Source organism: Sinohyriopsis cumingii, chromosome 15 (assembly GCF_028554795.1).
Source record: "Sinohyriopsis cumingii isolate HCF-2022 chromosome 15, ASM2855479v2, whole genome shotgun sequence".
Lineage (NCBI taxonomy): Eukaryota > Metazoa > Mollusca > Bivalvia > Unionida > Unionidae > Sinohyriopsis > Sinohyriopsis cumingii.
In genome coordinates this window covers 148,992,216-149,019,741 of record NC_142975.1, presented here as the reverse complement: position 1 = coordinate 149,019,741, position 27,526 = coordinate 148,992,216, and the positions used below count along the sequence as shown (strand labels likewise).

At 35.4% G+C, this 27,526-nt stretch overlaps 1 protein-coding gene across 5 annotated transcripts in view; it reads right to left on the bottom strand.

The window, feature by feature from the left end:
* The window catches only part of LOC149783038 (cyclin-dependent kinase 10-like), an 83,270-nt gene that overhangs the window by 54,047 nt on the left and 1,697 nt on the right, over positions 1–27,526 (bottom strand). For 2 of the 5 annotated variants that reach the window (XM_089934628.1, XM_089934629.1), the window contains exons 2-8: positions 25,275–25,379; positions 21,726–21,862; positions 20,473–20,545; positions 18,837–18,908; positions 10,043–10,145; positions 8,724–8,820; positions 2,405–2,472 (exon numbers count right to left, since the gene is read on the bottom strand). In XM_089934628.1, coding sequence (XP_089790754.1) covers positions 2,405–2,472; positions 8,724–8,820; positions 10,043–10,145; positions 18,837–18,908; positions 20,473–20,545; positions 21,726–21,815 — 503 coding nt within the window. In that variant the 5' untranslated portion in view covers positions 21,816–21,862; positions 25,275–25,379. The remainder of the gene's footprint in view (positions 1–2,404; positions 2,473–8,723; positions 8,821–10,042; positions 10,146–18,836; positions 18,909–20,472; positions 20,546–21,725; positions 21,863–25,274; positions 25,380–27,526) is intronic. The other 3 variants (XM_089934630.1, XM_089934631.1, XM_089934632.1) reach the window with 2 other exon arrangements.

Below are 27,526 nucleotides of genomic sequence, written 5' to 3'. Positions count from 1 at the left end.
GCAAAGAAATGCGTAGCTTTGATACTGGCTTTACAACACTTTGTTCAGTTCCTCCAATTATTTTACTCAGTGATTACAACCCCATTAATTTCATTGGCAAGATGAAAAACACAAATCAGAGATTATTATGGTGGAGTATGATGTTGCAAGAATACAATATTGACATCCGGCACATCAAGGGAAAGGATAATCTGATTGAAGATGCACTTCATGGGTATAGATGTATTATATTACTTCATGTATATTTTGTGTCATTCATAAGACTTCATCATATGTAATTTTGAACCACCTGTGTATTTTACTAATAGTTAAAAGATAGCTTTAGTGTATAAATCTTTCTTTTTTATGATAGAATAGAATATTGTATTTTTCCCAAAAAGAACCTGTTGTACCTGATGTTTCTCATGTTCTTTATTATAATATTAGTTATTATAATATTAGTAACAGATTTTATGTTTAAAAGTTAGAAATGAATTTTAGACCTACATCCTGGCCCTAATTTTGTGTCATAGTTTTTTTTATATAATCTTGTTTACTTGAAAAATTGTTCAATCTTGCAATAACATCAGAAGCAGAATCATTTGTATTGTTGTGTTCAGTGTTTGATTTGGGTATAACTATTTATTTAAATTAGTATTTCTAGAAGAATTTCAAAGCATTCAATAATATTCTTGGACAGAAACATTTAGAATTATAGCGAGTTAAGACAAGGACACCGTGGATTATATTGTTGTGATTAATTTGAAGACTCTTAGTAAATCATCACACTTCAGGCCACTGAAGCATTAGTACATTCAGGACTAAAGGTATACATCAACACCTTCAGTGCTGGATCTTATTTCAAACACCACTGAAATGGAATTTAATTAGAACTTTATTCACTACAACTGGTGATATAACTTTTCAGACTATTTCAAATTTAATTGGCAATACTGTAAGTTCTTTCAAATTTTTACCTTCTATTCTAGAGAAATAAATTTTTGTTGAATTTGACAAAACTTGTTGTTTTTTGCTCTTTCTGTCTTAGTACAAGGCAATAGAATTATAATAACATATACTAATTGAGTCCATTGAGTAAAGCTTAGAGGGTGGGATTCAAAATACCAGAAAAATGAGATGCAACAGATCTAAAAATTTGAAAAACTTTCAGTTATGAAATTTTGATGAACAAAATATTGTAGTCTAAATATTTTATAAGGAAAAAATTTTAATTACACATTTCTCATTAAATAAGTATATTAACTTTATATTTAAAATTAAATGTTGATACTAGGATTAAAATGACACCATTTATTTAAAAGTATTGCTCACATTATTAACTGTTTACAAACTGGCTGAGTCTTTGTAGGAAACAGAATCTATGAAAAAACTTTGTAAACAGTGGAGACACACCCAGTTGGATTTACATTTCTGAGTGAAAAAACTGAATACATAATGGCAAAGAGTTGTTGTTGTTGTTATAGGGTTTAACGCCATATTTCAGCACAAGATAGGCTATACATGGTGGCCAGTATTAATGGTGGAGGAAGAACCCAGGAAAACCCCAGAAAGAACCACCGACCCACGAGAAGCTACTGGCAAGCTTTCTCACATATCCACATTGGCAGAGCCCGAGACTCAAACCCACACAGACAGAGGTGAGATGGCAGTGATCTGTGACAGAGAGTGCTTTAGACCACACGGCCACTTGGGGCTCCTAAATGGCAAAGAGAATCTTTTTCTTCCTTTTGATCCCTATGTCTAGAGTCAATCAAACCCCTTGTAGCTTCAAGATCTGAAAAATCCGAAAATAATGACTATTTTACCAAACCATTGTTGTTAAAAATATTCATATCCTTTGGGCTTGATTGTAGCCAATTAAATTCCCATTTCCATCCATCCATAAATTAAGTGTGATAATCTAGTTGCATAGATTCTGGTGTTTCAGCATTGGGCAATAAAACACAGGCATCTTTACAAACTTTAAAAGCTGATCATTTTATGCTGACTGAGTTCTTTAGTAATCCAACCATGATCAATTAATTTCTTTAATCCTTTCAGCATTACTTCTGATCGTACGTGGTATAATACATGCTGACAAACTTCAAACAATATTGCCAACCAACCCTGCTAACATAATCAAAAGGGGTGGCAATTAGGAACTAAATCCCCTTGCCCTGCTAGAGCCAGTTCACAGTCACATGATCACAGGCAGTATTTCCATAAATATGTTACTCTGGGAGCAGTTGTGAAAAAATGGAAAACTAACATTTTTCAATTATAATTTTGTATACAATGGAGATTTCAGTGAGTGACAGGATACAACCCTCATCTCAAAAGGAAATGACTTCCATCCATGAGGTTCACATGTATGCAATAATCTTATACCAGTACTGAACAAGTTTGAGATTAGCATTTTTTTTACCTGTGGATGATGAAGTTTTCATGAAGATACCTGAGCCCTTTCATCATCTGTATCAAAATGCACTTAACCTGTAAAGTACATGTATAATTGGTGTATAGATAAAGCAAAACATTTTTGACACAAAGAATAAAATATAAAAGACCATCAACAGACTGTTGATGCCTGAATACAATTCATATTGTTCAATTAGCTTGCATGATCTTCATTACATATATGACTACACTTTGTCCATCACTTAAGATCTAATAAGATTATTTTTAAACTTAAATGGCAAAGAGAAAAAAGAAACCAATTTTCATAGTAAAAAGTTTCTTTAAAAATATTTTCCGGATCGTAATACATGAGGAAGACAACCACTACCTGACAAATCCATCCCTCCCAACAAAGTATTAAAATTCATCTGCTCACATACTGGAAGTTAGACAAGAGTGATCAGCCATAGATAGAGGGATTAGTGCCAAATCTCATCTATATGTCAGTCATTACAGGAGCAGATGTGCACACTCTATCAGGTTTTAATGAACTGCATAGTGATTGAGAGGGTGTGTCCATATTATTTTCAGGTAAGTTGTATCAAAAAATATATTTTACTTATAAAACTGGTTTCTTCTTCCAATATGTTAACCCATCATAATACATCAGGAGAAATGGTAAGAGGTGGAGTTACATTCCCTTATCTTACAGAAGATCCAACTCCAGTCAGCTAAGCTTCACGAGATAATGGATAGAGCCAGTATACACAGCATCTTGGACATGGTTTGTAGACCACCACCCCTCCCTCTGGCAAATGAAGTAAAAGTTGGGTGGCTTCATTATTTAAAAACTGCTGAACAACCCATGATGGTAGCCTGTTGTGCTGCTGCTGTAGGTCCCACTACATTAAACTGAGCCATTTAAGATGAACGATCTCTGAAATTGCTATGCTAGAGGCTTCTGATCTAATTTTGTGAGCTGATATTCAAAAGAATGTGCTGGTACTACATTATTTGCTCATAACTGGAAAGGATAACACATTGAATCCAGGACAAATGAGCATAAACACTAAATTTATCTTGAGTGGCAAGAACAAGTGAGAGCTCCCTCTTCAGATCAGCTCACCTCACTTGGGTCCAGTTTCAGAGCACTTTACAAAGTACTTCAAATACACTTGGAACAAAGATTCTATGGAAGATAGCGATTTAATGACAAAGGAGCCTGTTCTTTGCAGTTAAAGCAATTGCCATAAAGAATGAACTTGAACTGTCATAGCAGAACTGTCAATAAATTTGGATTGGCTGACAAGGCATGTATATCCTCAAGATTCCTTGCTCTAACAAGAAAGAATGGGATGCATGTACTTACTTTTAAGTCAGTAAAGGAAGTTGTAGACATTCAAAAGGTTACTGTGTTCAATGTTACAGCCCACAGTAAATTACATTTTCCTGATGGGCAAAAGCCTCTGGTTGAAAAACTAAAATGTTGCAAGATGGTTGGAGAGAGATCATTGTTCTGATCTGGAGCCACCCTTCCATGATGTATAGAGATGTCTAAGATTGTGGAATGGTAGGCCCTGAAAGAGATCTGCACTCATGATTCTTTCAGCAGCAGGGAGAAGACAGGATTTCACCTACAATCCTCACTTTTAAGTTCTATAGATCATTGATCCATGTTATTTTCCACTTGATGGAAACAATGAGGATTGGGTAGTACTCTAAATCCAATGCTTTTTGCATGACTTTGGCAAAAGAGGAGACAGTGAATATATGCTGTGAAATGAAACTGATGTGACTTTCAGTCTACCTGGGATGCATCAACTTGGATGTGGATTGGCTGGTGATAACACCACCTGTGAAAAACCCAAACCAGAAGGAAGAGGTCTGGGGAATAGTTTCCCTTGCTTTCTGATGCAAATGAAGACAATTGATGTGACAGACATAATGAGAAAGAGAATGCCCTTTTGAGACAGCGTCTCCTGATATGTTTCAAAGGTATCAACTGTGGCATTCATTAACAGGTAATGACTGTAAAGTCAGCATTCCAGATCAGGACCAGAAACTACTAGCTAAGAGGGTCAGCTGAGCATCCTAGTATGTCCTGATGGCATCTAAGCAGATCTCAATTTACAGCAGTTGCTGCTGTGGTGATGCTACCATAAGTCAAGCAAGGTTTGCCCATTTACTAAGATGGGACACAACAAATGATCCAAAATGATATCATTAGCCTAAAGAGCAAAGGTCATCCAAAATGATATCATTAGTCTAGAGAGCAAAGGTCATCCAAAATTATATCATTAGCCTAGAGAGCAAAGGTCAGCTGCAGGGGTCTCATGAACAAACAACCCAAAATGAAGGGATCAATGGTCAAAGTGAAAAGACACAAGCAGCACAGAAATTCCTTGGTTAAAATTCAATTCTCTGAGCAAATGATAGTCACCAACAAGATAATTCCAAGACCATTCCCTACGAGCAGCAGACTCCTCTAAAGAGGGTTTAGAATTTCATGCCAAAATGGGTGAAATACTTAGATAAAATGAGCTTGCACTTATCCTTGTCAAGGAATTTAAAGCAGGGCTACAGTAAAACAAAAGGAAAAGGCAGGGCAACAGAAATATAAAAACAAATTGCACATTTGGTATGAAGCTGACTGACCTGTTGCTTTGCAGATGGTCAACCAGGCAGTTTGACTTCAGGAATGTAGTGATGGTTAAGAAGAGTGATATTCAAGCCAGAAGGGAGTGACCTCAGCTAGTAGATGTGTCCCTGTATATGAACCATATCAACCAGGAACTCTGGAAAAACTGGTGAATGGGTATGTCAAAGCAAGCATCTTGAAGGTCTTGGTTAATTACAAAACTGTCCTTTAGAACTGCATATAGAACCAATCTCAGTGTATCCTGTCATAACATGGTGCCCAAATGAAGTGGCTGAGACAGTTTAGATAAAAGACTAGATGAAGCTTGCCATTGGCTCTGGGGCCAAGGAAAAAGTCTGGACTATGTTCCCAGCAGGTTTGCATTGTAAAAAAATCTCAACTGCCCTTTATGTAAGGAGAATGTTCATTCCTGCTGCAAGATGTCTGCCTTTTGTACATTTCTCTTGGGACATGTAATGATGGGTACCAGATATTTTAGGGAGGTGAACATGGTCTGAATACACTCTCAATGGAAAGGATTAATTCCTTCCAAAGTGGTTGGTAGAAAGGAAGTGTAATCATGACATTATGTCTGATGGGATAAAAAAAATGGTAAAGGAAGGGATTTTCCCTCTTTTGCATTCATTAGTCAGTCCATCCTGTTTCTCTGATCCCTGCTAGGAAATGGTGGCAAGGTAGAGGTCATTCGGCCCATGAAAGTGCCTCTTTGGTGTCCTGTTAAGACACAAAAATGGCTAGATTTCTGAGATTGCGGATGTGAAGAGAAAGGCATCTCTTTCTTCCAGGTGAAGGTTAATGGATGCAGCTATGAGTCATATGAATGATTTACTCCCAAGTATAAGCATCAGTGGGGTTCTCAATGAAAAGGGTTTAGGATCTTGATGAAAGGATTTAGGTTATGTTCAGATTGCTGATGGGAACTGCATCAAACACGATTTCTATCACTACAACATTTCAAAGTAGTTGTATTCAAGGAAAGTCTTCTGGTTCATATGCACAGAGAAAGGTTGATAGCCACAGGCCCACAATGTCTCTGTTGACTGCTTGGACAACAGGGTGAAAGGTCAGCAGCTGTACTTTGTAGCAATCCATGTTAGCTGGCCATTGCTGGTGCAAAAGAAAAGGACTGTGGACAACTTGGTGTTGAAGTGATCATGCAAAGCAGTGACAGAAACCTGACCAGACTGTGGTAGTTACTTTAAAGGTCTACAGTGGTTTAGATGGTAAAGATGTCAGTGACTGATGTACAGAAGGTTGAATCTTTCCTGAACATCAGTGGATTCATAAAGCAAGATACTTGTGAGAATGAATCTTTGCAAAAGTGATAGGAAAGCCTCCATTGAGTGGTACAGTGACTGAGCTTACAAAATAATCTGTGTGGCACAGTGAAAAACTGCTGGGAACCTGTACTTGTTGGGACAGAGTTATTGCCAGGCATTCACTTGGTCCAAAGCTGGTATAACATGTCTGCAGCAGCAAGACTGATGGAGTCTGCATCCTTGATCATGTTTCTCATTCTCTAATTGCTTGTACCAAGTAGTAACAATGGTTGTCCATACCTTCTAAGACCAGTATGAGTAAATACACTATGCATGACCCGAATTGCACCCCATACAATTAATATACAAGTAGGGTGGTTGACATCAGGTCTAGCTAGAAACATTTATTCCCCACACTTAATCCAGCCAATTGCATTGACACCCGTAGATACAAAAAGCAAAACTAATCCATGTAAAATGGAGCTCAGTCAAGTGTCATATTAAACTTGCTGTTAAGAGGATGCAAATGATAACAAAAAGTGCTAATGGAAAAGATATGCATGTAATAACAGGCAAATGTTTGAAATAATTAAAATACATCAGGCATGTGTAACCCAGGTTGTATCCAGCCAGAGACCTGGCTTTATCTATTTATTTATATCTTAGAGTGTAGCTTTAAAATTCGCTTTTCTGGCCTGAACCCTGAGGAAATTTCAAATTCCTGAAATACATGGTCAAGTATTCTAGGTGGATTGACTGAAGAGTTATGAACCCTGCATCTGGCTATTAAAATGGCATCAACACACTTATCATTCAATGAAGTTCAACAATGAAGTGTGAAATATATGACCCAGGAAGAAATATACACAAATATAGCTCCAGTATACTTTTCCGAGTAAACTCTTCTGCTCAAATCAAGAAAAAAGGCACAAGTGTATATCAGCTTTGCAATGTCTTGAAAAGGGGAGTGCATCCTGGCATCAGGGCTCACAAGTGATGCCAGCATTTTGCAAGTTACAATTCTGATATGACAGTAAATTGCTAGATGAAGAAAAATTAACCAGAAGTCTTGCTAGTGATGTTTTATATTCAAAATGTGAAATATGCATTGAAAATGGCCAGATCTTTGCTAGTAGAAAATATTTTTACATTTTTTAAAAGGTTGCTAATAATGACAACAGTTAATTTCTGTAGCATGAGCAGAAATAGTACCAAAAAATATTAATGGGATTTGGTATTAAGCCTCTACCCAGGGGGAGATCACTCTTGTCTGACTTCCACCTAAATAAGGAGATAGCACTTTTGTTGCTACAAACATGCTTGAGATGGCAAGATTAGTGCGGTAGATGTTGTACCCCTAATGGATTATGATTTGGTAAGTTATATGAAGAAGAAAGATAAAACTGGATGCTGCACTGATATACTGTGACTTCACTTTATTAAGTTACCAGTTTGAATAGATTTCAAAGCTGGTTCAGGCTACCAATTTAAAGATCCAAGGAACAATTACCCACCAGAAGACATTAGAAACCCCTTTCCCATTAAAGACATATCAATAAATTTAAGTGCTGTCAACATGTAGTTTTGGAAAACCCTAAAATGTTACACCCATAAAAATGAAATGAATGGACTGAAGTTAGATTTACTATCAGGTCCAGAAGACAGGTATTGTGGTTCGTGCTGCAGATTCAAGTCATTGTCCATGTTATTGTTATCTTGCACAAAACAATTCAACTCAAATGGTGATTTCTTAAAAGATTATAATTTTCTCATCAGGAATAACTCCTAATGGAAAGGCGTCCCATCTACATCCTCAGATAAATAGGGCTGACAAAACTTTATTCTTCACATTCATCAGCCCTGGGTAAATTGGCTGGTAAAGCAATGGTTTACATAAATATCCATCTGAGGACATTAATAATTCATCAGCCAATCAGATCTCTTATAGCCAACTTGACTCTCTCTCTTTTAAGATCCAAACATGTGGTTGCTTATGATTAAACAAGACAGATGTACTATCTAAGCAAAGTATATTAGAAAGAATGAGAATGATTCTAGCTAATATTCTCCCGGATCTACTTGTAATACCACCTGGTAGTTATGGGATGTGAAATGAACTTTTGTGAGCATTATTTATGAAATCCAATTAAATCACTTGAATTGCTTCATGAATTATTTATTAAACCTGGTATTTTCATTTGAATATACACAGAACATGTGGGAATATCGAGAAGCTGAGTTTCTTATCCCAGGGTACCTGAGGATGGTTCTCAGTGAGTCCAAGCAATGGAAAGCAAGGTCACTTCTATTCATATAAGCTATTTCCATCTGAGGAAGACTTAACCTTCAAGACAGCATAATCATTCTTGTAACATCTCTGCATTTAGAAGATCAGTTTACTTGCAAGCTGAAAGACAAAATTCCCTTACCTGAGTCTCTGAGAATGGGGCAGGCATATTATCCAGCAAGGAGGCCAAGTCTTGTTCACAGTATTCCATCACTAGGAAAATACTGAACACACACAAACTGCTCAAGTAACATACTATATAACATATAGTCTTATTTTATTTTAATCAGTGAAGGTTGTATGTAAACACGTCTACTATATACACTCACTTTTCAGTCAAGTCCAACTGCAAACCCAAAAAGGCAAAACAATAAAAATATACATAAAACCAAATAAAGCAGTTCTTCTTTAAAGTAACACACAAAAGCCCATGTGTAACTCAATGAAGATATGGCTCAAAAAATATATATTTATGGTTACAAATATTCAGGACAGTCAGTCCACGTCTACTTCAGCATCTCTATTGTCTCATAATTTTAACAAGCATAAATGTTTAACAAAATTTTGCTTGCCTGCTACTAATATACTATGCTGATTAATATGATGTGATTTACAGTATAAATAGAATAAATATATAGAAGGATAAATACAATATAAATAAAATAAATATGAAGATAGATATATACAATATAAATAAATAAGTAGATCGATAGATACAGTAAAAATATACAGTAAAAAGAAGATAGGTGGATACAGCATAAGTTAAATTGATAGGTAGATAAGATAAATAAATAGGTAGACACAATATAAATGCCATAGGTAGATACAGTATAAATAAGATCGACAGACAGATAAGCATAGTATAAATAAGACTGATAAACAGGAAAACGCAGTATAAATAAGATTGATAAGTAGGTACAATATAAATAAGATACAGATACAGTATAAATAAGATTGATAAACAGGTAGACACAGTATAAATAAGATAGGCAGGCACATTATAAATAACATAGGTAGACACAGTATAAATAAGATTGATAGATAAGTAGATAGACAGGCACATTATAAATAACACAGGTAGACACAGTATAAATAAGATTAATAGATAAGTAGACACAGCATACATACAATAGGTAGGCACACTATAAATTACATAGGCAGACACAGTATAAATCAGATTGATAAACAGGTAGACACAGTATAAATAAGATAGGTAGACATGGTATAAATAACATGGGTAGACACAGTATAAATAAGTTTGATAGGTAGACACAGTGTAAATAAGATAGATAAGAAGATGCTGATAAAAAGACAGAAAGAATATGCTTGTTCAATTAGAGAGATATATTTAAAAGAAAGCAAGTAATCATTGCATTCAGCTAAATATCAAGTCTTTGCTTTCCAAAACATCTAATAGTAATAAATCTTTAGTGTGAGAATACAACTAAAAAAATACGTTACCTGTCAAGGCTCTTCCCTACTACAACTTCTTTGAGCTCCACAATATTATCATGTCTCAAGTTAAGGAGTATGTTTATTTCCCTCAGTCCACTTATTGGTATGCCTGTCAAACATAACCCAGATATGAAAGTTATACCTTACCTACTTCAATCAACAAAGAGAGTCAATTTCTTAGTATATTATGCTTCTCAAAGAATACTTACTGATTGTGCTGACATTAAGAAACAAGTTTATCTACTTTCTAATCCAGCAATCCTGGAAATATGCAAATTCCCTCTTCCCTGTCTATATATCATACAGGCTTTGGGAAGAAACTCTTACCCACTACATCCCCTCGCCGGTTGTTTATTAGTTTAAGATGAGTGATAAATTAACAAGGATGCTTTTTATTCTGTGGGAAGGTGTCAGGTGTAGGAGGGTTTAATAGTCCCATGATGTAAGTATTCTTGAAGAAACATAACTTACTACAAAATTTACATATTCATTCAAATACATTCCAGAATCACATCAACATTAGGAGAATAGATAAGATGAGGGCAAAATGCATGGGCGCTCAACATGCCATTGGCATCTTTCAAGCAATGATTACCTGAATTCCCTGTACATAGGATAAACTGCTCTCATAATATGACTGTGGCACAACTGATGATGACATATCACATGCCAACAATCATCAGATAAAGAGGAAAAGTGTCTTTTTCTTTTAAAGGGAAAGAAAAACTTGGAAAAATCCATCAAAAGCATTAAACCCACATCCAGTATGAGGTTAAAAACCACATCCACTATGAGACTGTACCAACCTAAAATGGGTCTGGCAGTCAACATCCACTGGACCCACCAGATTCAATTATTGTCTCAGATATAGAACCTGGGAAAGGTTGACTGTGCGTGCTAGCCAACTGCTTCTAATTTATAACTGACTAAAATGTTGTGTTTGATGATATGACTCTCCAATATTGCTTTAATCTCTTTAGCAGAAAATCTCATGAAATGTATCTGATCCTGTGCCAATTCAGCATATGATGTGCATATGAACCACTTCAGCCACAATGCCAGGGCTTGAGGAGTTATATCCTCTTTTCCTGCCTCAATAGGGAGGAGAACACATTATCAGAACTCACAGCTCTTATCCAAGCATTTTAAGTAATGCTTGACAGCACAGACAGGGTCTTGCATCTGCACTTCTCTTGACATGGTAATGTGAAAAAGAAAGCAATTGAGAACTTATTGATTGCCAACCTAAGGCAGCAGGTTCATTGCTATGAAACCTGTTTGTCTCATTACAACCAGTGAACCGTTCAATCTGATTTGAATATAATCTGGGTCCAATGAAAGAACTTGCAACTCATTTAACCTGCATGCCATGGCTAGAGCTATCAGAAATCATGTATTGTAAGAAAGCAGCTTCACTTAGGTTCTAGACATGGGCTCAAACTTATTTGAAAGATTTCACTTCGTAAACAAGGTGAGTAATTAAGGCCTATTCATTTCAAAGTCTGATAGTCATGGCTTATATTAGCTCTTCATGATTCTTGAATGTGTTGGAAATCCATGATCACAACTGGAGCTTTTCTCCAGGAAGAGCCAGTGAAATAAGTTAGCCAGCTAAGAGACTGAAGCATTCAAAGGGATAATGTAGTTGTCTCTACACCAATCAATGCCACTCCCCTCATATACCTTCAAAATGGAGAGCCTTCTTTCTCATGAGATTCTCTCAATGACTTGAGGTTGCATCTCTTTTATACAAGGCTCTCCTGACAAAAGCCAAGGGTGATGAAGTCTGCCACCTATCTCTCTGATTCCAAACATCTCTCCATTGTGACAGATATTGCTGAAACCATAAAGATGGAGAAGGTAAGTAGAGCTGGAGAGGTACCTACTGCACTGTTTGTTTCTGCACTTTCTCTACGTCTGTGAAACATAGGAGGCAGTGTGAAAGATACAAAGTGTAGCAGCAAAGAATGGTTAAGCTTTTGAGATGATAAATACAGAAATGCGCGTAACTGTATTAGACCTGGATTTGATACAGCAATAAATGAATTGGGTGTGGAATTACCTTTTTATCACCCTGGTTATGTAGGGGTGTGGAATTACCTTTTTATCACCCTGGTTATGTAGGCTATCAAATTCCATGTATATTCATTACCAACTTTTTGCCAGACTCAAATTGCCAATAATGCCAGTCCATCATTGACAATGTTGCCACCATACTCTGCCTGAGTCTTAAAGTCTCCTTAAACATCTGGTGATCAACCTTGCTGAACAGAGGAATAAACATTTGTACTGCCACAATGTTCTTATCAACATTTTGAACATGACTAATGCATGTTTCTGGTGTGTTTGGTACCAACAAGCATTATGTGATACCGGAAACAAGCTTTCATAACAAGGCTTTACAATAACCCCGTTTGTCTGAGAAATGACTGGAAATAGATTTTCACCAAATGTGTGAAGCAGGCATAATGAGATATTCTTCCTCATCTTCAATGTCTACCAAAACCTTGATTTTACAGTTCAGTTTTGTATATAGTGACAGTTGGCATTCGGATAATGTCAAGATCTGATAAGTTTCTTCCACCATGGCCTCAAAACAAAATTCTGTTCTCTGCATCACTGAGGAAGATCCATGTTGTCCCCACACCCAGTGTGGGACATGACTTTGGCAAAACATCCATGGCTTTGTACAACATACCAAGTGGCATGGAAGTAGTAGGCACCATCAGTGTAGGCACGTGCTGGTATTTTCACACTCTAGTAAAGATGGTCTGATGTGTGTCAGAACAGTGTAACATGAATGCATCCGATTCCACCTAGCTTTTCTGCCTCTAGCTTCTTGAATATGATGGTAGCTGATGGCTCTTGGCAATGAATGAACCATTGGAGGAGGAGGCAAGATTGGAATGCAAACAGCTATACTCATGACTGAAGATTTTAGTAGAATGTTTCAGATAATGCCATACAGTCACTTTGATTTCATTTTTCTATCACTTGCCTTCTGACTTTCCTTCAGGACTGAAGACCAGATACCCTCTGATGAGAACTGCAAACTCTATAAGATGCAGTTGAAATAAACATCATACAAGCAAGGCAAGTGATATGAGTTTGTCTTTGTTAACCTCAAACTTTTAACAATGTGCAATATTTATAAATATATAGCTGGTCTGAAAAACTAAGTTCACAATTTCGAAAAATATGAAAAATTATTCAGTAAGAATCACAAGGTTACCACTACAAATCTTAAAACACAATACATCACCACATTTAATTGAAGGATTGATTTAATTAATGAAAATTTTCAAAGTTTCATAGAAGCAGCATGGAACAATGTTGATTGTACTGTACCAAAAGCTTCAACTGGTAAACAAGTCTTAGCTACCCAGTGAGAGCAAAAGGAGGTAATAGGTGAAAGGTAAGAGTTTCTTCTCTTTATTCATATGATATAAAGGTGGGCAAGATGTAATTTGTTTCTTACCTGGAGAGTTAGATTAGAGAGAAGCAGTGAAGGTTATTTTGTAATGTTAATGTGAGTGGGAAATGTGTTTGAAGGAGAAAAAGATGTGTGAGATAGCCGAGGGTAATTTGTAGAGTTATGTTGGTTTTCCACGGGAGAAGGTATATCATACTGTAAGTGACACATGCATGCACGCACGCGCGCGCGCGCACACACACACACACACACACACACACACACACACACACACACACACACACACACACACACACACAAACACACACACACACACACACACACACACACACTGCTGTATACCCTCGAAAGCTTGACCAATGAACTATTTAAAATAGTTTTCTGAAAACTAATATTATACACTTGAAAAGACTTAGCAAGTGTAACTTGTAGTTGCAGTTGACCAATGTATTGCTACTGTGTCTTAACATATTTTCATCAGGAAGTGCCAGAAGACAGCATAGCTTCCTGTACAAAAATGCCAGCTAGTATTATCTGACCAAGACCAAACTGTTCGATTTCTACGAAAATTCTAGCTTGCTAGAAAATATACTTTTCATATTAAAACAGCCTAGCTTGGTTTAGGGATTTCAGGTGAATGAGGTGATAAAAACAAAGCACCATAATTTAGGATTTACTAGTAAGATTACTTCTCATCATGATTGATAAACTAACATGTACATGTACTTGTAACAACATGTACATGTACCTGTAGAATCAACTGTGTACATGATACTGAACAAACTTTGAGCAAAGACAATGAAGCATGAATTATAGGTTGCAGGCATCTACTTTTTGAATGATGGTGTCATACATACCACAGCACATCCAGAGGTACATAACCCTACCAGTAAGAATGTACAAGACACAACATTTTATCGTAAATGTTTCTCCAAGAATACTTATCCGATCTTATAAGTTTTTGGAATCAATGATATTATCTCCTGAATGAAGCCCGCCCAGAATTAGGAAATGTGGTGTGAATGGCACATGCACCTATCTTGTGTTTAATAGTCCGCAATGTATATAATGGTACTTTGTGCAGAAACTATTTTTCTCCTTTCATACTGACCCTGAACTTTTATTCCAGCTTCTTCCTTATCCTCCTAACAGCAAACCATCTACAAAGTCTGGGTCTGGTCTGTGACATTGACCTAATGATATTATGAGTCGAAAATCAAAAGCCTTCAACTTCACTGTAGTTGTTGTTGTTGTTGTAGGGTTTAACACCATTTTTCAGCACAAGATGGGCCATACATGGCAGCCAGTATAAATGGTGGAGGAAGAACCTGGGAAAACTCCAGGAAGAACAATAGACCCATGAGAAGCTGCTTGCAAGCTTTCTCACATACCCACATTAGTCGAACTGAGACTCAAACCCATGAAGACAGAGGTCGACCTCATCCACAAAGTTTGGTAACCATAGATGGTACAGAACTTAAGTTATAGTGAAGAAATGGTTTTCTTTGTTCCAGAAAATTACTGACCTTTAGCCTTTTGAAACTAATGATAACAGGGTCTTCCTTATACCATGTGCTATCATTAAACTATCAATAAAGTTTGCTAATGTTAGATGGTGGACAATCAAATTGGCAAGAGCCAGAAGAACATGATAACATGATATGCACTGCTTTATGCCCATTGAAATACAATATGGACTATAGAAACAGTATATATACAAATTAACTCTTCCAAGATACCATTATATTTACCTCTATCAACATACAACTGCAATGGCACAGAGAAACAAATGCTGCTTCCTTACCGACTAAAATTTCTGGGTGAATTAACTATTAATAGTAATCAGTGCAAAGTCCCCATGCAGCCAAAACACGAGGTTTGCCAGTTGCAGAATACAGGCCTGCAAGGAAATGATGGCATTGTCCCTGAACTAGCATGTAAAGACGGATTCCTTCAAACATCCTCAAAGTGATTGGTCTTCTAGTACATGTGATACTCTCCACAACTAAAGACTTTCCTGATAATAGCCAGGTGTGAAAAAGAAGTTTGTAAACTCTCTGTTCTGCCAATGATGCAGAAAGTGTCTTGTCTTGGTTGGAATCTGAATATGGTGATCTGGACAACCAGAAAAGGGCATACATATGATTCTGTTGAAGGCTAAAAATACTGTTTTCAAGGCCATTTAATGCATGATGATTGTTTTACTGTTTTATAGATGAAATCTACTTCTTTTGAAAATTACAAATTTTTTTGGTTTAATTTAATTAAAAAGTCAAACATTGTAATTTTATGTTTTCTATCAAATAATTTTATGTTTTCTATCAACACATCAGAGGAACTAACTAGAATCAGCCTACTGGGGGGCAAGAAATGTTCTACCCATAAAACAACCAATGGGATGATGTCTGGCAAATCAATTGTTCAAGAAAATCTTATTTGTGTTCACAACAAGCTGTTAATTGATACCTTACTGCTGGAACATGGAGAGTTTAAGGTCCATAAGGGATGTCATTTGAGGTGTTATAAATAGTAAAGTAATAAATGGTGGTTATGTCTTCTGAGTCTTTGATGAAAATCAGCTGACCACTACCAAAAGGGTGATACAAAATAGACAGACCATAATACATTATTTCAATAGCAGAGAAACTAGAGTAATTATTTGATTTTTTTGTCATGTTTAATTGTAATTGTATTAAAATGTTTTAATAGGAATATTTAAAGGACAACTCTTGCATTTTTTGTTCCATTCAAGGCATAACTATGTACTTTTGTCCAATGCTAAGAAATATTAAAAGTTCAACAGTGCATGGATATCAGTTTTAAGTGGGTGCAGACAATTTGAAAGGTCCCAAGTTTGTATTGTGCTTCAAAGGTATGCATCTTTTGTATTCCATGCACTTAACACATGGAGCGAATACAAGTATGAGGTCTACTGCACAGCAACCTAAAAAAACAAGCAACAGGAAACTAAAGCTAGGAGTTAATTACAGCATAATCATTTCATCATTGCAACATTCTATTGCTGAATAAAAGAGACAATATTCATTCTTTGCAAAATACAAAGTGATTCAGTGGGAAATCTGGACCAGAAAACTATTGACAGCCTGTTAAGTGTGAAGCCACAGTGAATGCCAGCAGTAGTCACCAGGCAGTAGTCTTGTGGAGGAATCTAAAAACACTATTAAAAAATCTTTGCAGTGATATTCACCTCTTTCTCTTTCATTAATTGACAATATACTGACTCAAATTAATTAATTATTATATTATCTTCAGAATCTAATTTCAATTTATGTTCAAGAATTGCTGTTTTATTAAACTATGGTTTTATTATACTATGAAAAGAATACATATTATGGCCAAAAAATGTATTTATTTTGATTTCAATTTCCTTGAAGAACATTCAATTTATGCCAATAAAAATAACTACTGGTTCAGAAGCCAATCTACTGATCAAAGTCTTTTGTTGTAGTTGTTGTAGGGTTTAACGCCATTTTTCAGCAAACGATAGGCTATACATGGCGGCAAGTATCAATGGTGGAGGAAGAACTCGGGAAAACCCCGGAACGAATCACCGACCCAAAAGAAGCTACTGGCAAGCTTTCTCACGATCAAAGTCTGTAAAGCTACTTATTTCTGTCACATGTATGAAAGGTGCACAACTGAAGCAAAAGGACTATTTACAAAGGATACATAATAAAGGTGGCTAACACAACTAAGATCTGTGGCTGAAGAGAACCTGTAGAAACTCCCTCAGAGAATCAGAACTTCTTCAAGACAAGGGGGTAGTACTCAGCAAAGTGCATCCCATCACCAAGTTTCATTTTAGGTAAAACAGTATGTATATATGGTGCAAAATACTTGTTTGGTTAGAACCTAAATTCAAAAACTGAATACAAACCAGAGATGCATACAAATAAAGCTTGAGGAATAATTAATTAAGTATGACATATGATATGAAACCTGCTCCAAACCGTTTCCTATGACCTAGGAAGAAGGAATAGTCAAACTTCAGTAAGGGTGTACATATGTAGGGGCTTTAATCTGTATGGATGCCAGTGCCAATGACAGAGGTAGGTACAGTATCTCTCCTCTACTTTGTACAGGTAAATAGCTGAAGTATATTTCCCTGATATTAGAAAAATCCAATAAATTGCTCAACTGATGAAAAGTGAATTTGATACAAGCAAGATTTTGGGAAAAACCTTGCTTCTAAGCATGATCACATGTAATCCATTTAAAGGATTTGGGTGTCAGTACCTCCATTCACAAAAGGCTAATCTCATCTAAATTCCACCATGGTAAGCACAGAACTTTTTATCATTTGTGTTGCTGAAACAAGCCTAAAGATGTACTAATATCTTTTTAGTTTGGGAATGCTGCAATGTAATGTATGTCCTCCAAACATATTTGAAAAGAAATTCAACAGTACTTGCTATACAGAAACTTAATTACAGAATGCATACAACAAGATGTTAAAAATAGCAGAGTTGGTAACTAAATCTGTAATGGTGGAATGGAATATGGACAATTAATCTTGAAAAACCAAATTTAAATTACCAATGCTTAATGGAAAGAAAGGCAATCAAACAAAATTTACCTTGTACAAAGGTACTTAGAAATTTCAGAAGGTATCTCAAGATGAAGATTAAGGAAATCTATGTTAGGGTTTGCATGCAGACAAGGAAATCCCAGTCAAGGCTTTATATTATTTGTCTCCCCATGTGGCCCTGCTAAGGGGGGGGGGGAGACAAAAACTGTCATCCTGTAACTGGGATTTCCTTGTGGATGTTTTGGTAAAATAAAAATCAACATAATGTTATTTTCTTGTTCAGATTTTAAATGATGCAAGCTAATTGCTCAATATTATATTACAAAATAAGCAAAATTAACATTAGAATCATAAATGTTGTTGATGACCAATATGTATTGATACATATTACAATACAAACAGTACCACTCCGGTGACCTAGTGGTTAGAGCATCCACCTCGGATGTGGGAGGTCATGGGTTTGATCCCCAGCCAAGTCATACCAAAAACTTACAAAAATGGTACTAACAGCTACCTCGCTTGGCGCTCAGCATTAAGAGGTTAGTGTTAGGACTGGTTGGCCTGGTGTCAGGATAATGTGACTGGGTGGGACATCATGCTATGTGTCTATGGCATGATGCCCCAGTACTAGACATCACTATAAACCGCCAAGCTGCAGACATCGTAGCGATATGACTGAAACATTGTTAAAGCTATGTTAAAAATCCAAATAACACACACACATCACACAATACAAACATGCTGTATTGCAATATATTGCAATTTTTTTTTCTGGCAATACTCCCCTACATGAAATATAAAATATTGATTTGACCTACCATCTTTTGTACCTGCCATCCTCATTTTTTTCAAGGCTACAATTTTATCAAACTTTGTATCTCTAGCTTTATCTGCAAAAAATAAAAAGTAAAGCTACAATTATTTTCAAAAGGTAATTAACTCATAATTATGTAGGCACTGCAATTTGCTTTCAGAAACAGATTTTTAAAAAACAGATAAAACAGACTCACTGTGCAATGACATATAGATGTGACAATGCAACTTAATAGACACTGCAACATGTAAGCATCCTCCTCATTTTCAAACCAATGTTTATGAATAAATTGAGTTCAGTGGCAAATTATCCATGAAAGACTAGTGTCCAAGCAATAGGAGTATAGTGTCCAAGCAACAGGAGTATAGTGTCCAAGCAATATGAGTATAGTGTCCAAGCAATAGGAGTATAGTGTCCAAGCAACAGGAGTATAGTGTCCAAGCAATATGAGTACAGTGTCCAAGCAATAAAAGTATAATGTCCAAGCAATAGAAGTACAAAGTCCAAGCAATAAGAGTCTAGTGTACAAGCAATAGGAGTATAGTGTCCAAGCAATAAGAGTGTAGTGTCCAAGCAAAAAGAGTATAGTGTCCAAGCAACAGGAGTATAGTGTCCAAGTAATAAGAGTATAGTGTCCAAGCAATAAGAGTATAGTGTCCAAGCAATAAGAGTATAGTGTCCAAGTAATAAGAGTATAGTGTCCAAGTAATAAGAGTATAGTGTCCAAATAATAAGAGTATAGTGTCCAAGCAATAAGAGTATAGTGTCCAAGTAATAAGAGTATAGTGTCCAAGTAATAAGAGTATAGTGTCCAAGCAATAAGAGTATAGTGTCCAAGCAATAAGAGTATAGTGTCCAAGTAATAAGAGTATAGTGTCCAAGCAATAAGAGTATAGTGTCCAAGTAATAAGAGTATAGTGTCCAAGTAATAAGAGTATAGTGTCCAAGCAATAATAGTATAGTGTCCAAGTAATAAGAGTATAGTGTCCAAGTAATAAGAGTATAGTGTCCAAGTAATAAGAGTATAGTGTCCAAGTAATAAGAGTATAGTGTCCAAGCAATAAGAGTATAGTGTCCAAGTAATAAGAGTATAGTGTCCAAGTAATAAGAGTATAGTGTCCAAGTAATAAGAGTATAGTGTCCAAGCAATAAAAGCATAGAGTCCAAGCAACAGGAGTATAGTGTCCAAGCAACAGGAGCAGTATCCAAGCAATAGGAGTAAAATGTCTTGTCCAGAAACACACCATGACAGTCAATGCAGTTGGATTGTGCCAAAGATAGGAAGATACAACTATGGATATCTTCCTATGGAAGATAGGAAGATACAAATATAGGGATACTGACACAATGTATATCCTATGGAAGATAGGAATATACAAATATAAGGGTACTGGTACAATCTTTATCCCATGGAAGATAGGAAGACACAGAGATAAGGATACTGATACCATATATATTCTATGGAAGATAGGAAGATACAGAAATAGGGATATTGATACAATATATCCTATGGAAAATAGGAAAACACAGATATAATGATATTGATACCAGGTATATCCTATGGAAGATAGGAAGATACATATATAAGGATATTGATACAATGTATATCCTATCTAAATATTCTCATGAATAATACTCACACACTATCCCATATGTTCCTTCACCTACTCTACTCAGTTTCTCAAAGTCTGTGACTGGCCTAGATTTTCCATACTGAAAAAGGTTTCAAAGTCTTCAATCATTTGTAAAACAATGTATACATATGAAGCCCTTGGTTAAAAAGAGTCATCAAGAACCAAGGCTTTAATCCTTGAGCCTAAACCAAAATAAGTTAAATATTGGCATATTTAAAAATAAGGGTTATGCAATGATAGATAGTATCTTACCTGTAATGCATACAATGAGTAAAATTGTTTAGATTAAACTTAAAAACAGAATCTTACAACAGCTAATGCCCCTGATGCTTTAACATATGCATCTGAGGTTAAAATATTAATGGACAGATAATAGTAGACTTTAAAATCTTAAAGAGAATAACCAAACCTCAGGAAAATCAGACAACATTTTTTATGACTTTTTTTCCATCAAAAACACCAGTACAAGAAATGACAGTAAAATCTGGCAAATAAATACACAGTAAGTGTACATTGACAACACTCACTAATGAACCTTGCTATTATCTTGTGGCACAGATAACCATACATCAAACAGTAAACAAAAAAAGCAATGATTCTTCCCTGAAGCTCATCTTTTTCCAGTAGGCGTATTGATCAATGCATGTGAATTATATAATATTTTAAATCAACAGCATTATTTTAATGCTACATTGAAACACTGAAGTAAAAAGGTTTTATGAAATAGTTTGAACTGCTAAATAATCTACATTGGATGAAAATTGGATGAAAATGTAATTGTTGATTATCTAAATCATTTTTCAAATCTGAGCCTGCATACAGAATCTGATATTATCAGTCTGTGGAACAAACAGCAAATACTACACCCCCATGTAATTTGTTTACACCATGTGGATAAAATCTGGTTTCATCCTTTGAGAATGTGCTGACATCATTAATATATTATGATGCCATAATAAAGATGTCAAAACGATGCTTGGCTATTACACAATTGTTTTCAAAACTTTCATCCTGATTGATGTAAATTTTACTTTTCTATGTCATAAAGGCGTGAATTGGTATGCTTTATTTGCATTATTAACAGCTATCTAGTCAGCACTAGCTTGGGTTACCTTGTTTTCTTTTTACTTTTTTTCCCTGGCCCTTAATTGGCTAATGACAGCAAAATGAAGAAAGCTGAAGCAGACCAGATGTCCCTGGCTAGTATTTTGCAGACAAAATTAATAATGAACACTCAAAGTACTAAAGTTATATATTACCTTGGCTTCTGAAGGAAAGTTAAACCACTGTTCATTGAGAATTGAAAAAAATGCTGGCTGAACCTCCTGACTTGTTTGCCTTTTTGCCATACTAAATTCACTTCAAATACACTGTTGATATGTTATTTACCGGTAGTCTGAAAAAGAATTGGCTTTTATTTAAAACCACATTTCAAGCACAAACAAACATACGGTTACACCATACAGGGCAATGCAGTGCTCTTAACTGAGGCAAATGTCCGGTACTGGGAGGATATGACGAGACTCCAAAGTAGGGTCCACACATGTAAAATAGTTGCTTCATTCCCTATAAACTCACTCCAAGCCTTTCACATTCCATGTACAATGTCAACTCTTGTACTTTTATTCTGCTGAAAAGGCTCCTATATGTACATGCTGGAAAGTTGGATCCAAATGTATTGAGAGTTGATCAAAGAGTTGAAGGTTATGTGCAATATCTTCAAAACAAAGCAGCCCAATATAAAAAAATATGCCCATCTATAATTTAAAATGTCTCAGTTTAGGGTATGAAATCGTTTTAAGCCAATGACATCACAGGTTTAGCGACATCATCTTTTTCTGCGTTATACATGTAGACACAAAGGCAAAATGACAGAAGAGTCCTTTTCGAACTGATTATGAACTGTATGCAAAAGTAGGAAAATCCTTTATAAAGATAAAAACTGACTTGAATGATGTTTATGGACCTAAAGCTATTGCTAAATCTGAAATCAGTAGATGGATGAAGAAATGAAATGTTTAAGTGATGGTGGTAAGACTGTTAAGGTAGGCCAAAGATATCTCTCAAAAACAAAACAGTCGATTCTGTCAAAGTATATGTGAAGGAAGACATATGTGTCATTATAACAGAGAGTAGATAACTTTGATATCTCATACGGAAGTGCATATAAAATTCTAACCAAGAAATTAGGAATATACAGAGACTGAACCCATCTGGTGTCCAGATTGCTAAATAAAGAAAAAATGGGATTAAGGGTAAAGATCTGCAGGGAATTATTAAACAGGTAGGAAGTAGACATTATAACTCCTTAAAAATTATCCCTGAATGTGATGAAACTTGGATACACTACTCTGAATCCAAGTGTATGGAAGCACACAAGTTTGCCATTGCCAGAAAAGCATGTTTTTCCAAATCTGCTGGAAAGGTTAGGTACATTTCATTCCTCAACATTCAAGGAATAATTCTGAACCCCAAAGTATGAGAGAACAAAATAAATGGACAACACTCCAAAAACAACATATAATTTATATGAGGCTATTAAGAAAAAGTGTCTAGATCTAATGAGGGATGACTTCAATTTCCACCTGGAAATGTCACCTGCAAAAACATGCAAGTTTGTAATTCAGACCTTACAAAAACTTGAATATTATGAGAGGAATTGTTTATTTTAACATTATTCTTTAGAATGACAAAGTGCTCATCAACATTTCAGACTAAATCACTATTTTGTGATTACTGTGATTTCATTCAAGGAGATTCTGGATTTTATCACATGAAGACTACTGGCACATCATCACATTCAATACTGGAATTCATTCAGAACTCTATACATTTGGACTTGTGATAGAACTTTTAGAATTATTTGGAATTCACAATATTTGAAGGTCCTTTTAAAACTTTCAATTTGTATCCTAGAGGAAATAAACTATTTCTTGAATTTTGCAAGATTTGTTGGTTTGGCTTTTTCTGTTACTTCCCATTTTGGTAAAAATATGAGTCCAACCAGCAACATTTGCACTCCCCTTCCAGACAATGTGGAACTTTGCAGATCTGAAGAACTATTGGTTGCCACCGAGTTTAATTTTCACATTCTTTATGCCACTGACATATTGCTCTTGTTCATCAGACTGCTCCAGTGGCCAAATGGTAAGAGTGTCTGCCTCTAATGCGGAAGTCCTGGGTTTGAACCCTGGCTGAGTCATACCCAAGACTTATAAAAATGGTACTAACAGGTGCCTCACTTGGCACTCAGCAGTGAGGGATTAGTACTAGGACTGGTTAACCTGATATCAGGATAATGTGACCAGATGGGACTCAGCATTAAGAGGTTAGTGCTAGGACTGGTCAACCTGGTGTCAGGATAATGTGACTGGGTGGGACTCAGCATTAAGGTAGGTGCTAGGACTGGTCAACCTGGTCTCAGGATAATGTGACTGGTGGGACATGATGCTATATGTGACTGAATTTGTTTTAAAGCTACATTAAAAATCCAAATCACTCACTCACTCACTGTTCATCAGAATGAGACTGAATTATGCCAATGTAAGGAAAGGTCCTATTATAAACACTAAATCAGGCATCAATCATTTTCTTACACTTCGCTCTGTCCCATCCACTCTATCAGTTCCAGTGAATTTAGCACTCTTCTGAATCTCATTAAATCTTCATCAATCTGCCATTTAACCACAAAATACTTGTCCAAATTTGCAAATGGCATTTTGTCTAAATCTCAACATGACTTGATTTTGAGGTCGCATGCACTACTTAATCAGCTACCTTGGAAGTGAACACAATAATGAACACCAAAGTTGTTCATTTGATGTACTCTTATAAATGACCACAATGTACATCTCAGGAGTTTTCTAGCATGGAATTCAATCATTGTAAATATCAGCACAATTTCCCCCCCAGCAGCCAGTCAAGATTTGAACTTGCTGCCCAGCTATTGTGCCACGTTCCTTTGATATACTCTTATAATGACAACATTTGATCAGGGGGTCTTTCAACCACTGAATTATGTCACTGTAAATATCAGCACAGCTAAAATGATCAATTGATCAACACATTTTCGCCCTGAGCAGGTGGGTGAAGGAGAACTGGCAAGTCTTTGAATTTGCCACCCAGCTATTCCATGCGAATGGAGAACTCCCACTTAAGTGATTTTCTGCATCCTAGATAAAAAAATATGCATCCAAATATGTGCAATTAAGCATTTCCGAGACCTCTGTGAATTACAAACACATAGCAGGCTATTGAATCATATCATTAAAAAATGCATCACATGACTACTTTTTTTCTAATGTTAATAGGCCTATATCTTCATTCTCATGTAACATGTGAAATAATACTTTATGACATTACAATCGGCATCATATAATATCATGCAAAGGACAAAACTAAGGCAATCCAAATGAATTTCAAGGTCATTTCTCTACATGTTTCTGAGGTCTGCTGAAATATATAAAAAATTGTGAATAAAAGATTTAAATTATTGAGAATTTGATAAATTTAGTTTTAAATGAGCACTCATGTAATATCCTCCATCTAAATGAGTAAGTCAGATAAGGGAAATACTTTTTGGGAAATTTAGCACATTCTTGAAAATGAAAGATCTTGAAATTTTTTAATTTTAACTGAACCTTAATAAAATCACTGCTGATCAATCAAACAAGTTAGCAAAAGACTATAATAAAACCATGGACACATTAAAATCAAAGCTAAAATTAGCTATTTCCTTCTAAAAATAGCATTATATCAGTGACAATATTAAAGGCTTTAAATTTTATATTTTAAAAGTAGGAGCTCACCACCAAAATCTCATTCATATTTGTTTCAAACTGCAAATAAGGTCCAATGACTTTCAAGCTGTGACATTAAGGTTACTATGAAAGAGCTGCTGAGTTATCTGTAGTCTGAAAAGAAAACAAAATGTAATAAATTCCATCAGTTTTCTTTACCAATAATCATATATTGTGCATGTATTTTCTATTTATTAAATTATGCTTCCATTGCCAATGTTAAACATTAAAACATGATAGTCAAGACTGAATTATAGAATTTAATTATGGCATTTTTACTGTATATTACAGTAGACCACAGCAAGTTCAAGCTTCTGAAGTCTTCTGCAGATGTTTTCATATGGCCCTATTGTGCAAATTATGCCTTTTTTCATTTGCAACACTGGGGAATATATTTATTCTTGACACTTTTCCAATAGAGTTTTGTTTTCTCATGAACTGATTTGCATGGGTAAAGTTGATGCACATTTGCTCATTTGACTGTGTAGTTTGGTTTGTGCAAAATATTAATAATATGAACACACAACTATATTTCTTGCTGTCAAGTCTGTTTTTCTTCAAGATGTGTATTTTCCATCATCTAAAAAAAAGTGAGTAAGAAAATAAAAAAAATGAAAAATTAACACCAACAACACATTCAGAAAGACTGAAGACATGGTAAGAAAAGACAAAGAATAGGCCAAACCACATAATGATGCTGCCAATGTAAACAAAGAAAATGACAGCAACGACCATTCACAACAGTGGCTTGCTTGTGGTGATGGATGCAAAAGAACACAAAAGAGCTACCATACAATTCTGATTCTTCATCACTCCTTGATGTACCTTATATTTAATATATTCCATATACTTAGCATTATAAGTCCCAGGCAGTTTTCTAAAATCTTATGGGAACGGATATAACTGAAAGCCATTGAATTCAACTTATATGTAGATGGACTTCCATCAGTATTTCTAAGTATTTTACAGTTAGGAACATAAAACAATGTCAATGGCAATGTATTTACATAATCACTAAGTACTGTTGTATGATTTATATACATGTGTTTCAATTTTAACTTGTGGTTTTGTAGACAAACCCAACAAAAGCAAAACATTTTCATGCATACTTAAATTCATGGTTTTGCCTAACAAAGTTTGCCTATTTGTTGGTACATGTATTTAAATTCATGGATTAACCTCCACCAATCCCCCAAGTAAAAAATACAAAAGAATTCATCTATGGTATGATGACAAAAAGAGGTTGGTTGTTTCAGTGGTTCAAACAATACTACCGTCTACACGAGCACAAATCAAACACCTGTAAAGACAAATCACTTACAATCAGTAGCAAATAGAGCTAATGCTGCTACTGGTAGTCAGTTATTAAAGTATTTGCAACATGTCTTCCATTAAACATTGTCCATAGAGTTGCACCATCAATTACTTTCTGATGATCATGGCATTAACACTGAGTGATAAAATTCAACTCAGATCCCCAATAGTTTGGATAAAGCCATCATTTTACATGTCAACCAAAAATGTGACCCTATGTTCAATTTAATTAGTAAGCAGTGTCAACATCTGATGAGTTCAGAGCATATTAAAGAGAAAAGCTGCTAACGAAATTGAAAAAAGAATGATATCAATCCTTTGTTTCACCTACCTCATTATGAACCAACTTTGACCACTAGACTTTACTTAAAACCTCATCAATCAAGTCAAAACATGCTGAATGGATAATTGTGGCTCGCATGAAAATGTGCGAAAGAGTGGACCTAATTATCTGTGCCTTTGAGAAAGCTAGATTTGTTTCATTCAACAATTTCAGGATTATTTTACCAGATAAATATTTGTGTGTACCAGCAGACTTGTTTGATGTGATGTTGGTTCTGTGGTTTTGTTAGAAAATCAGTGTTGTGTGAGCCTCCGTACTCTCCAATAATTAGTAGTGTATATTACAGTGTTTAATTACTAACTCTGCTTTAAGCAAGAGTTTTAGTACCTCTAAGTCATCTGTTAATGAATGAATAAAATATGATGTTCTTTCATTAGGATTTAATTATTTTGACAACAGTTTCACCTGAATGAAGAAATGATTTGAATAAGTATTAAATCTAATTTTCATTCACAGTATCATCTCATTCTTTCCTTCATTTTCAGTAATAACATTGTTTGAATAACATACGATTTTTCATGTTCCTCTCTAGCCTTACCTATCTCACAATATACCATTTTAAGGTAGTGAGTTGAAATTACAGCTAAGTAATACTTTATAGACA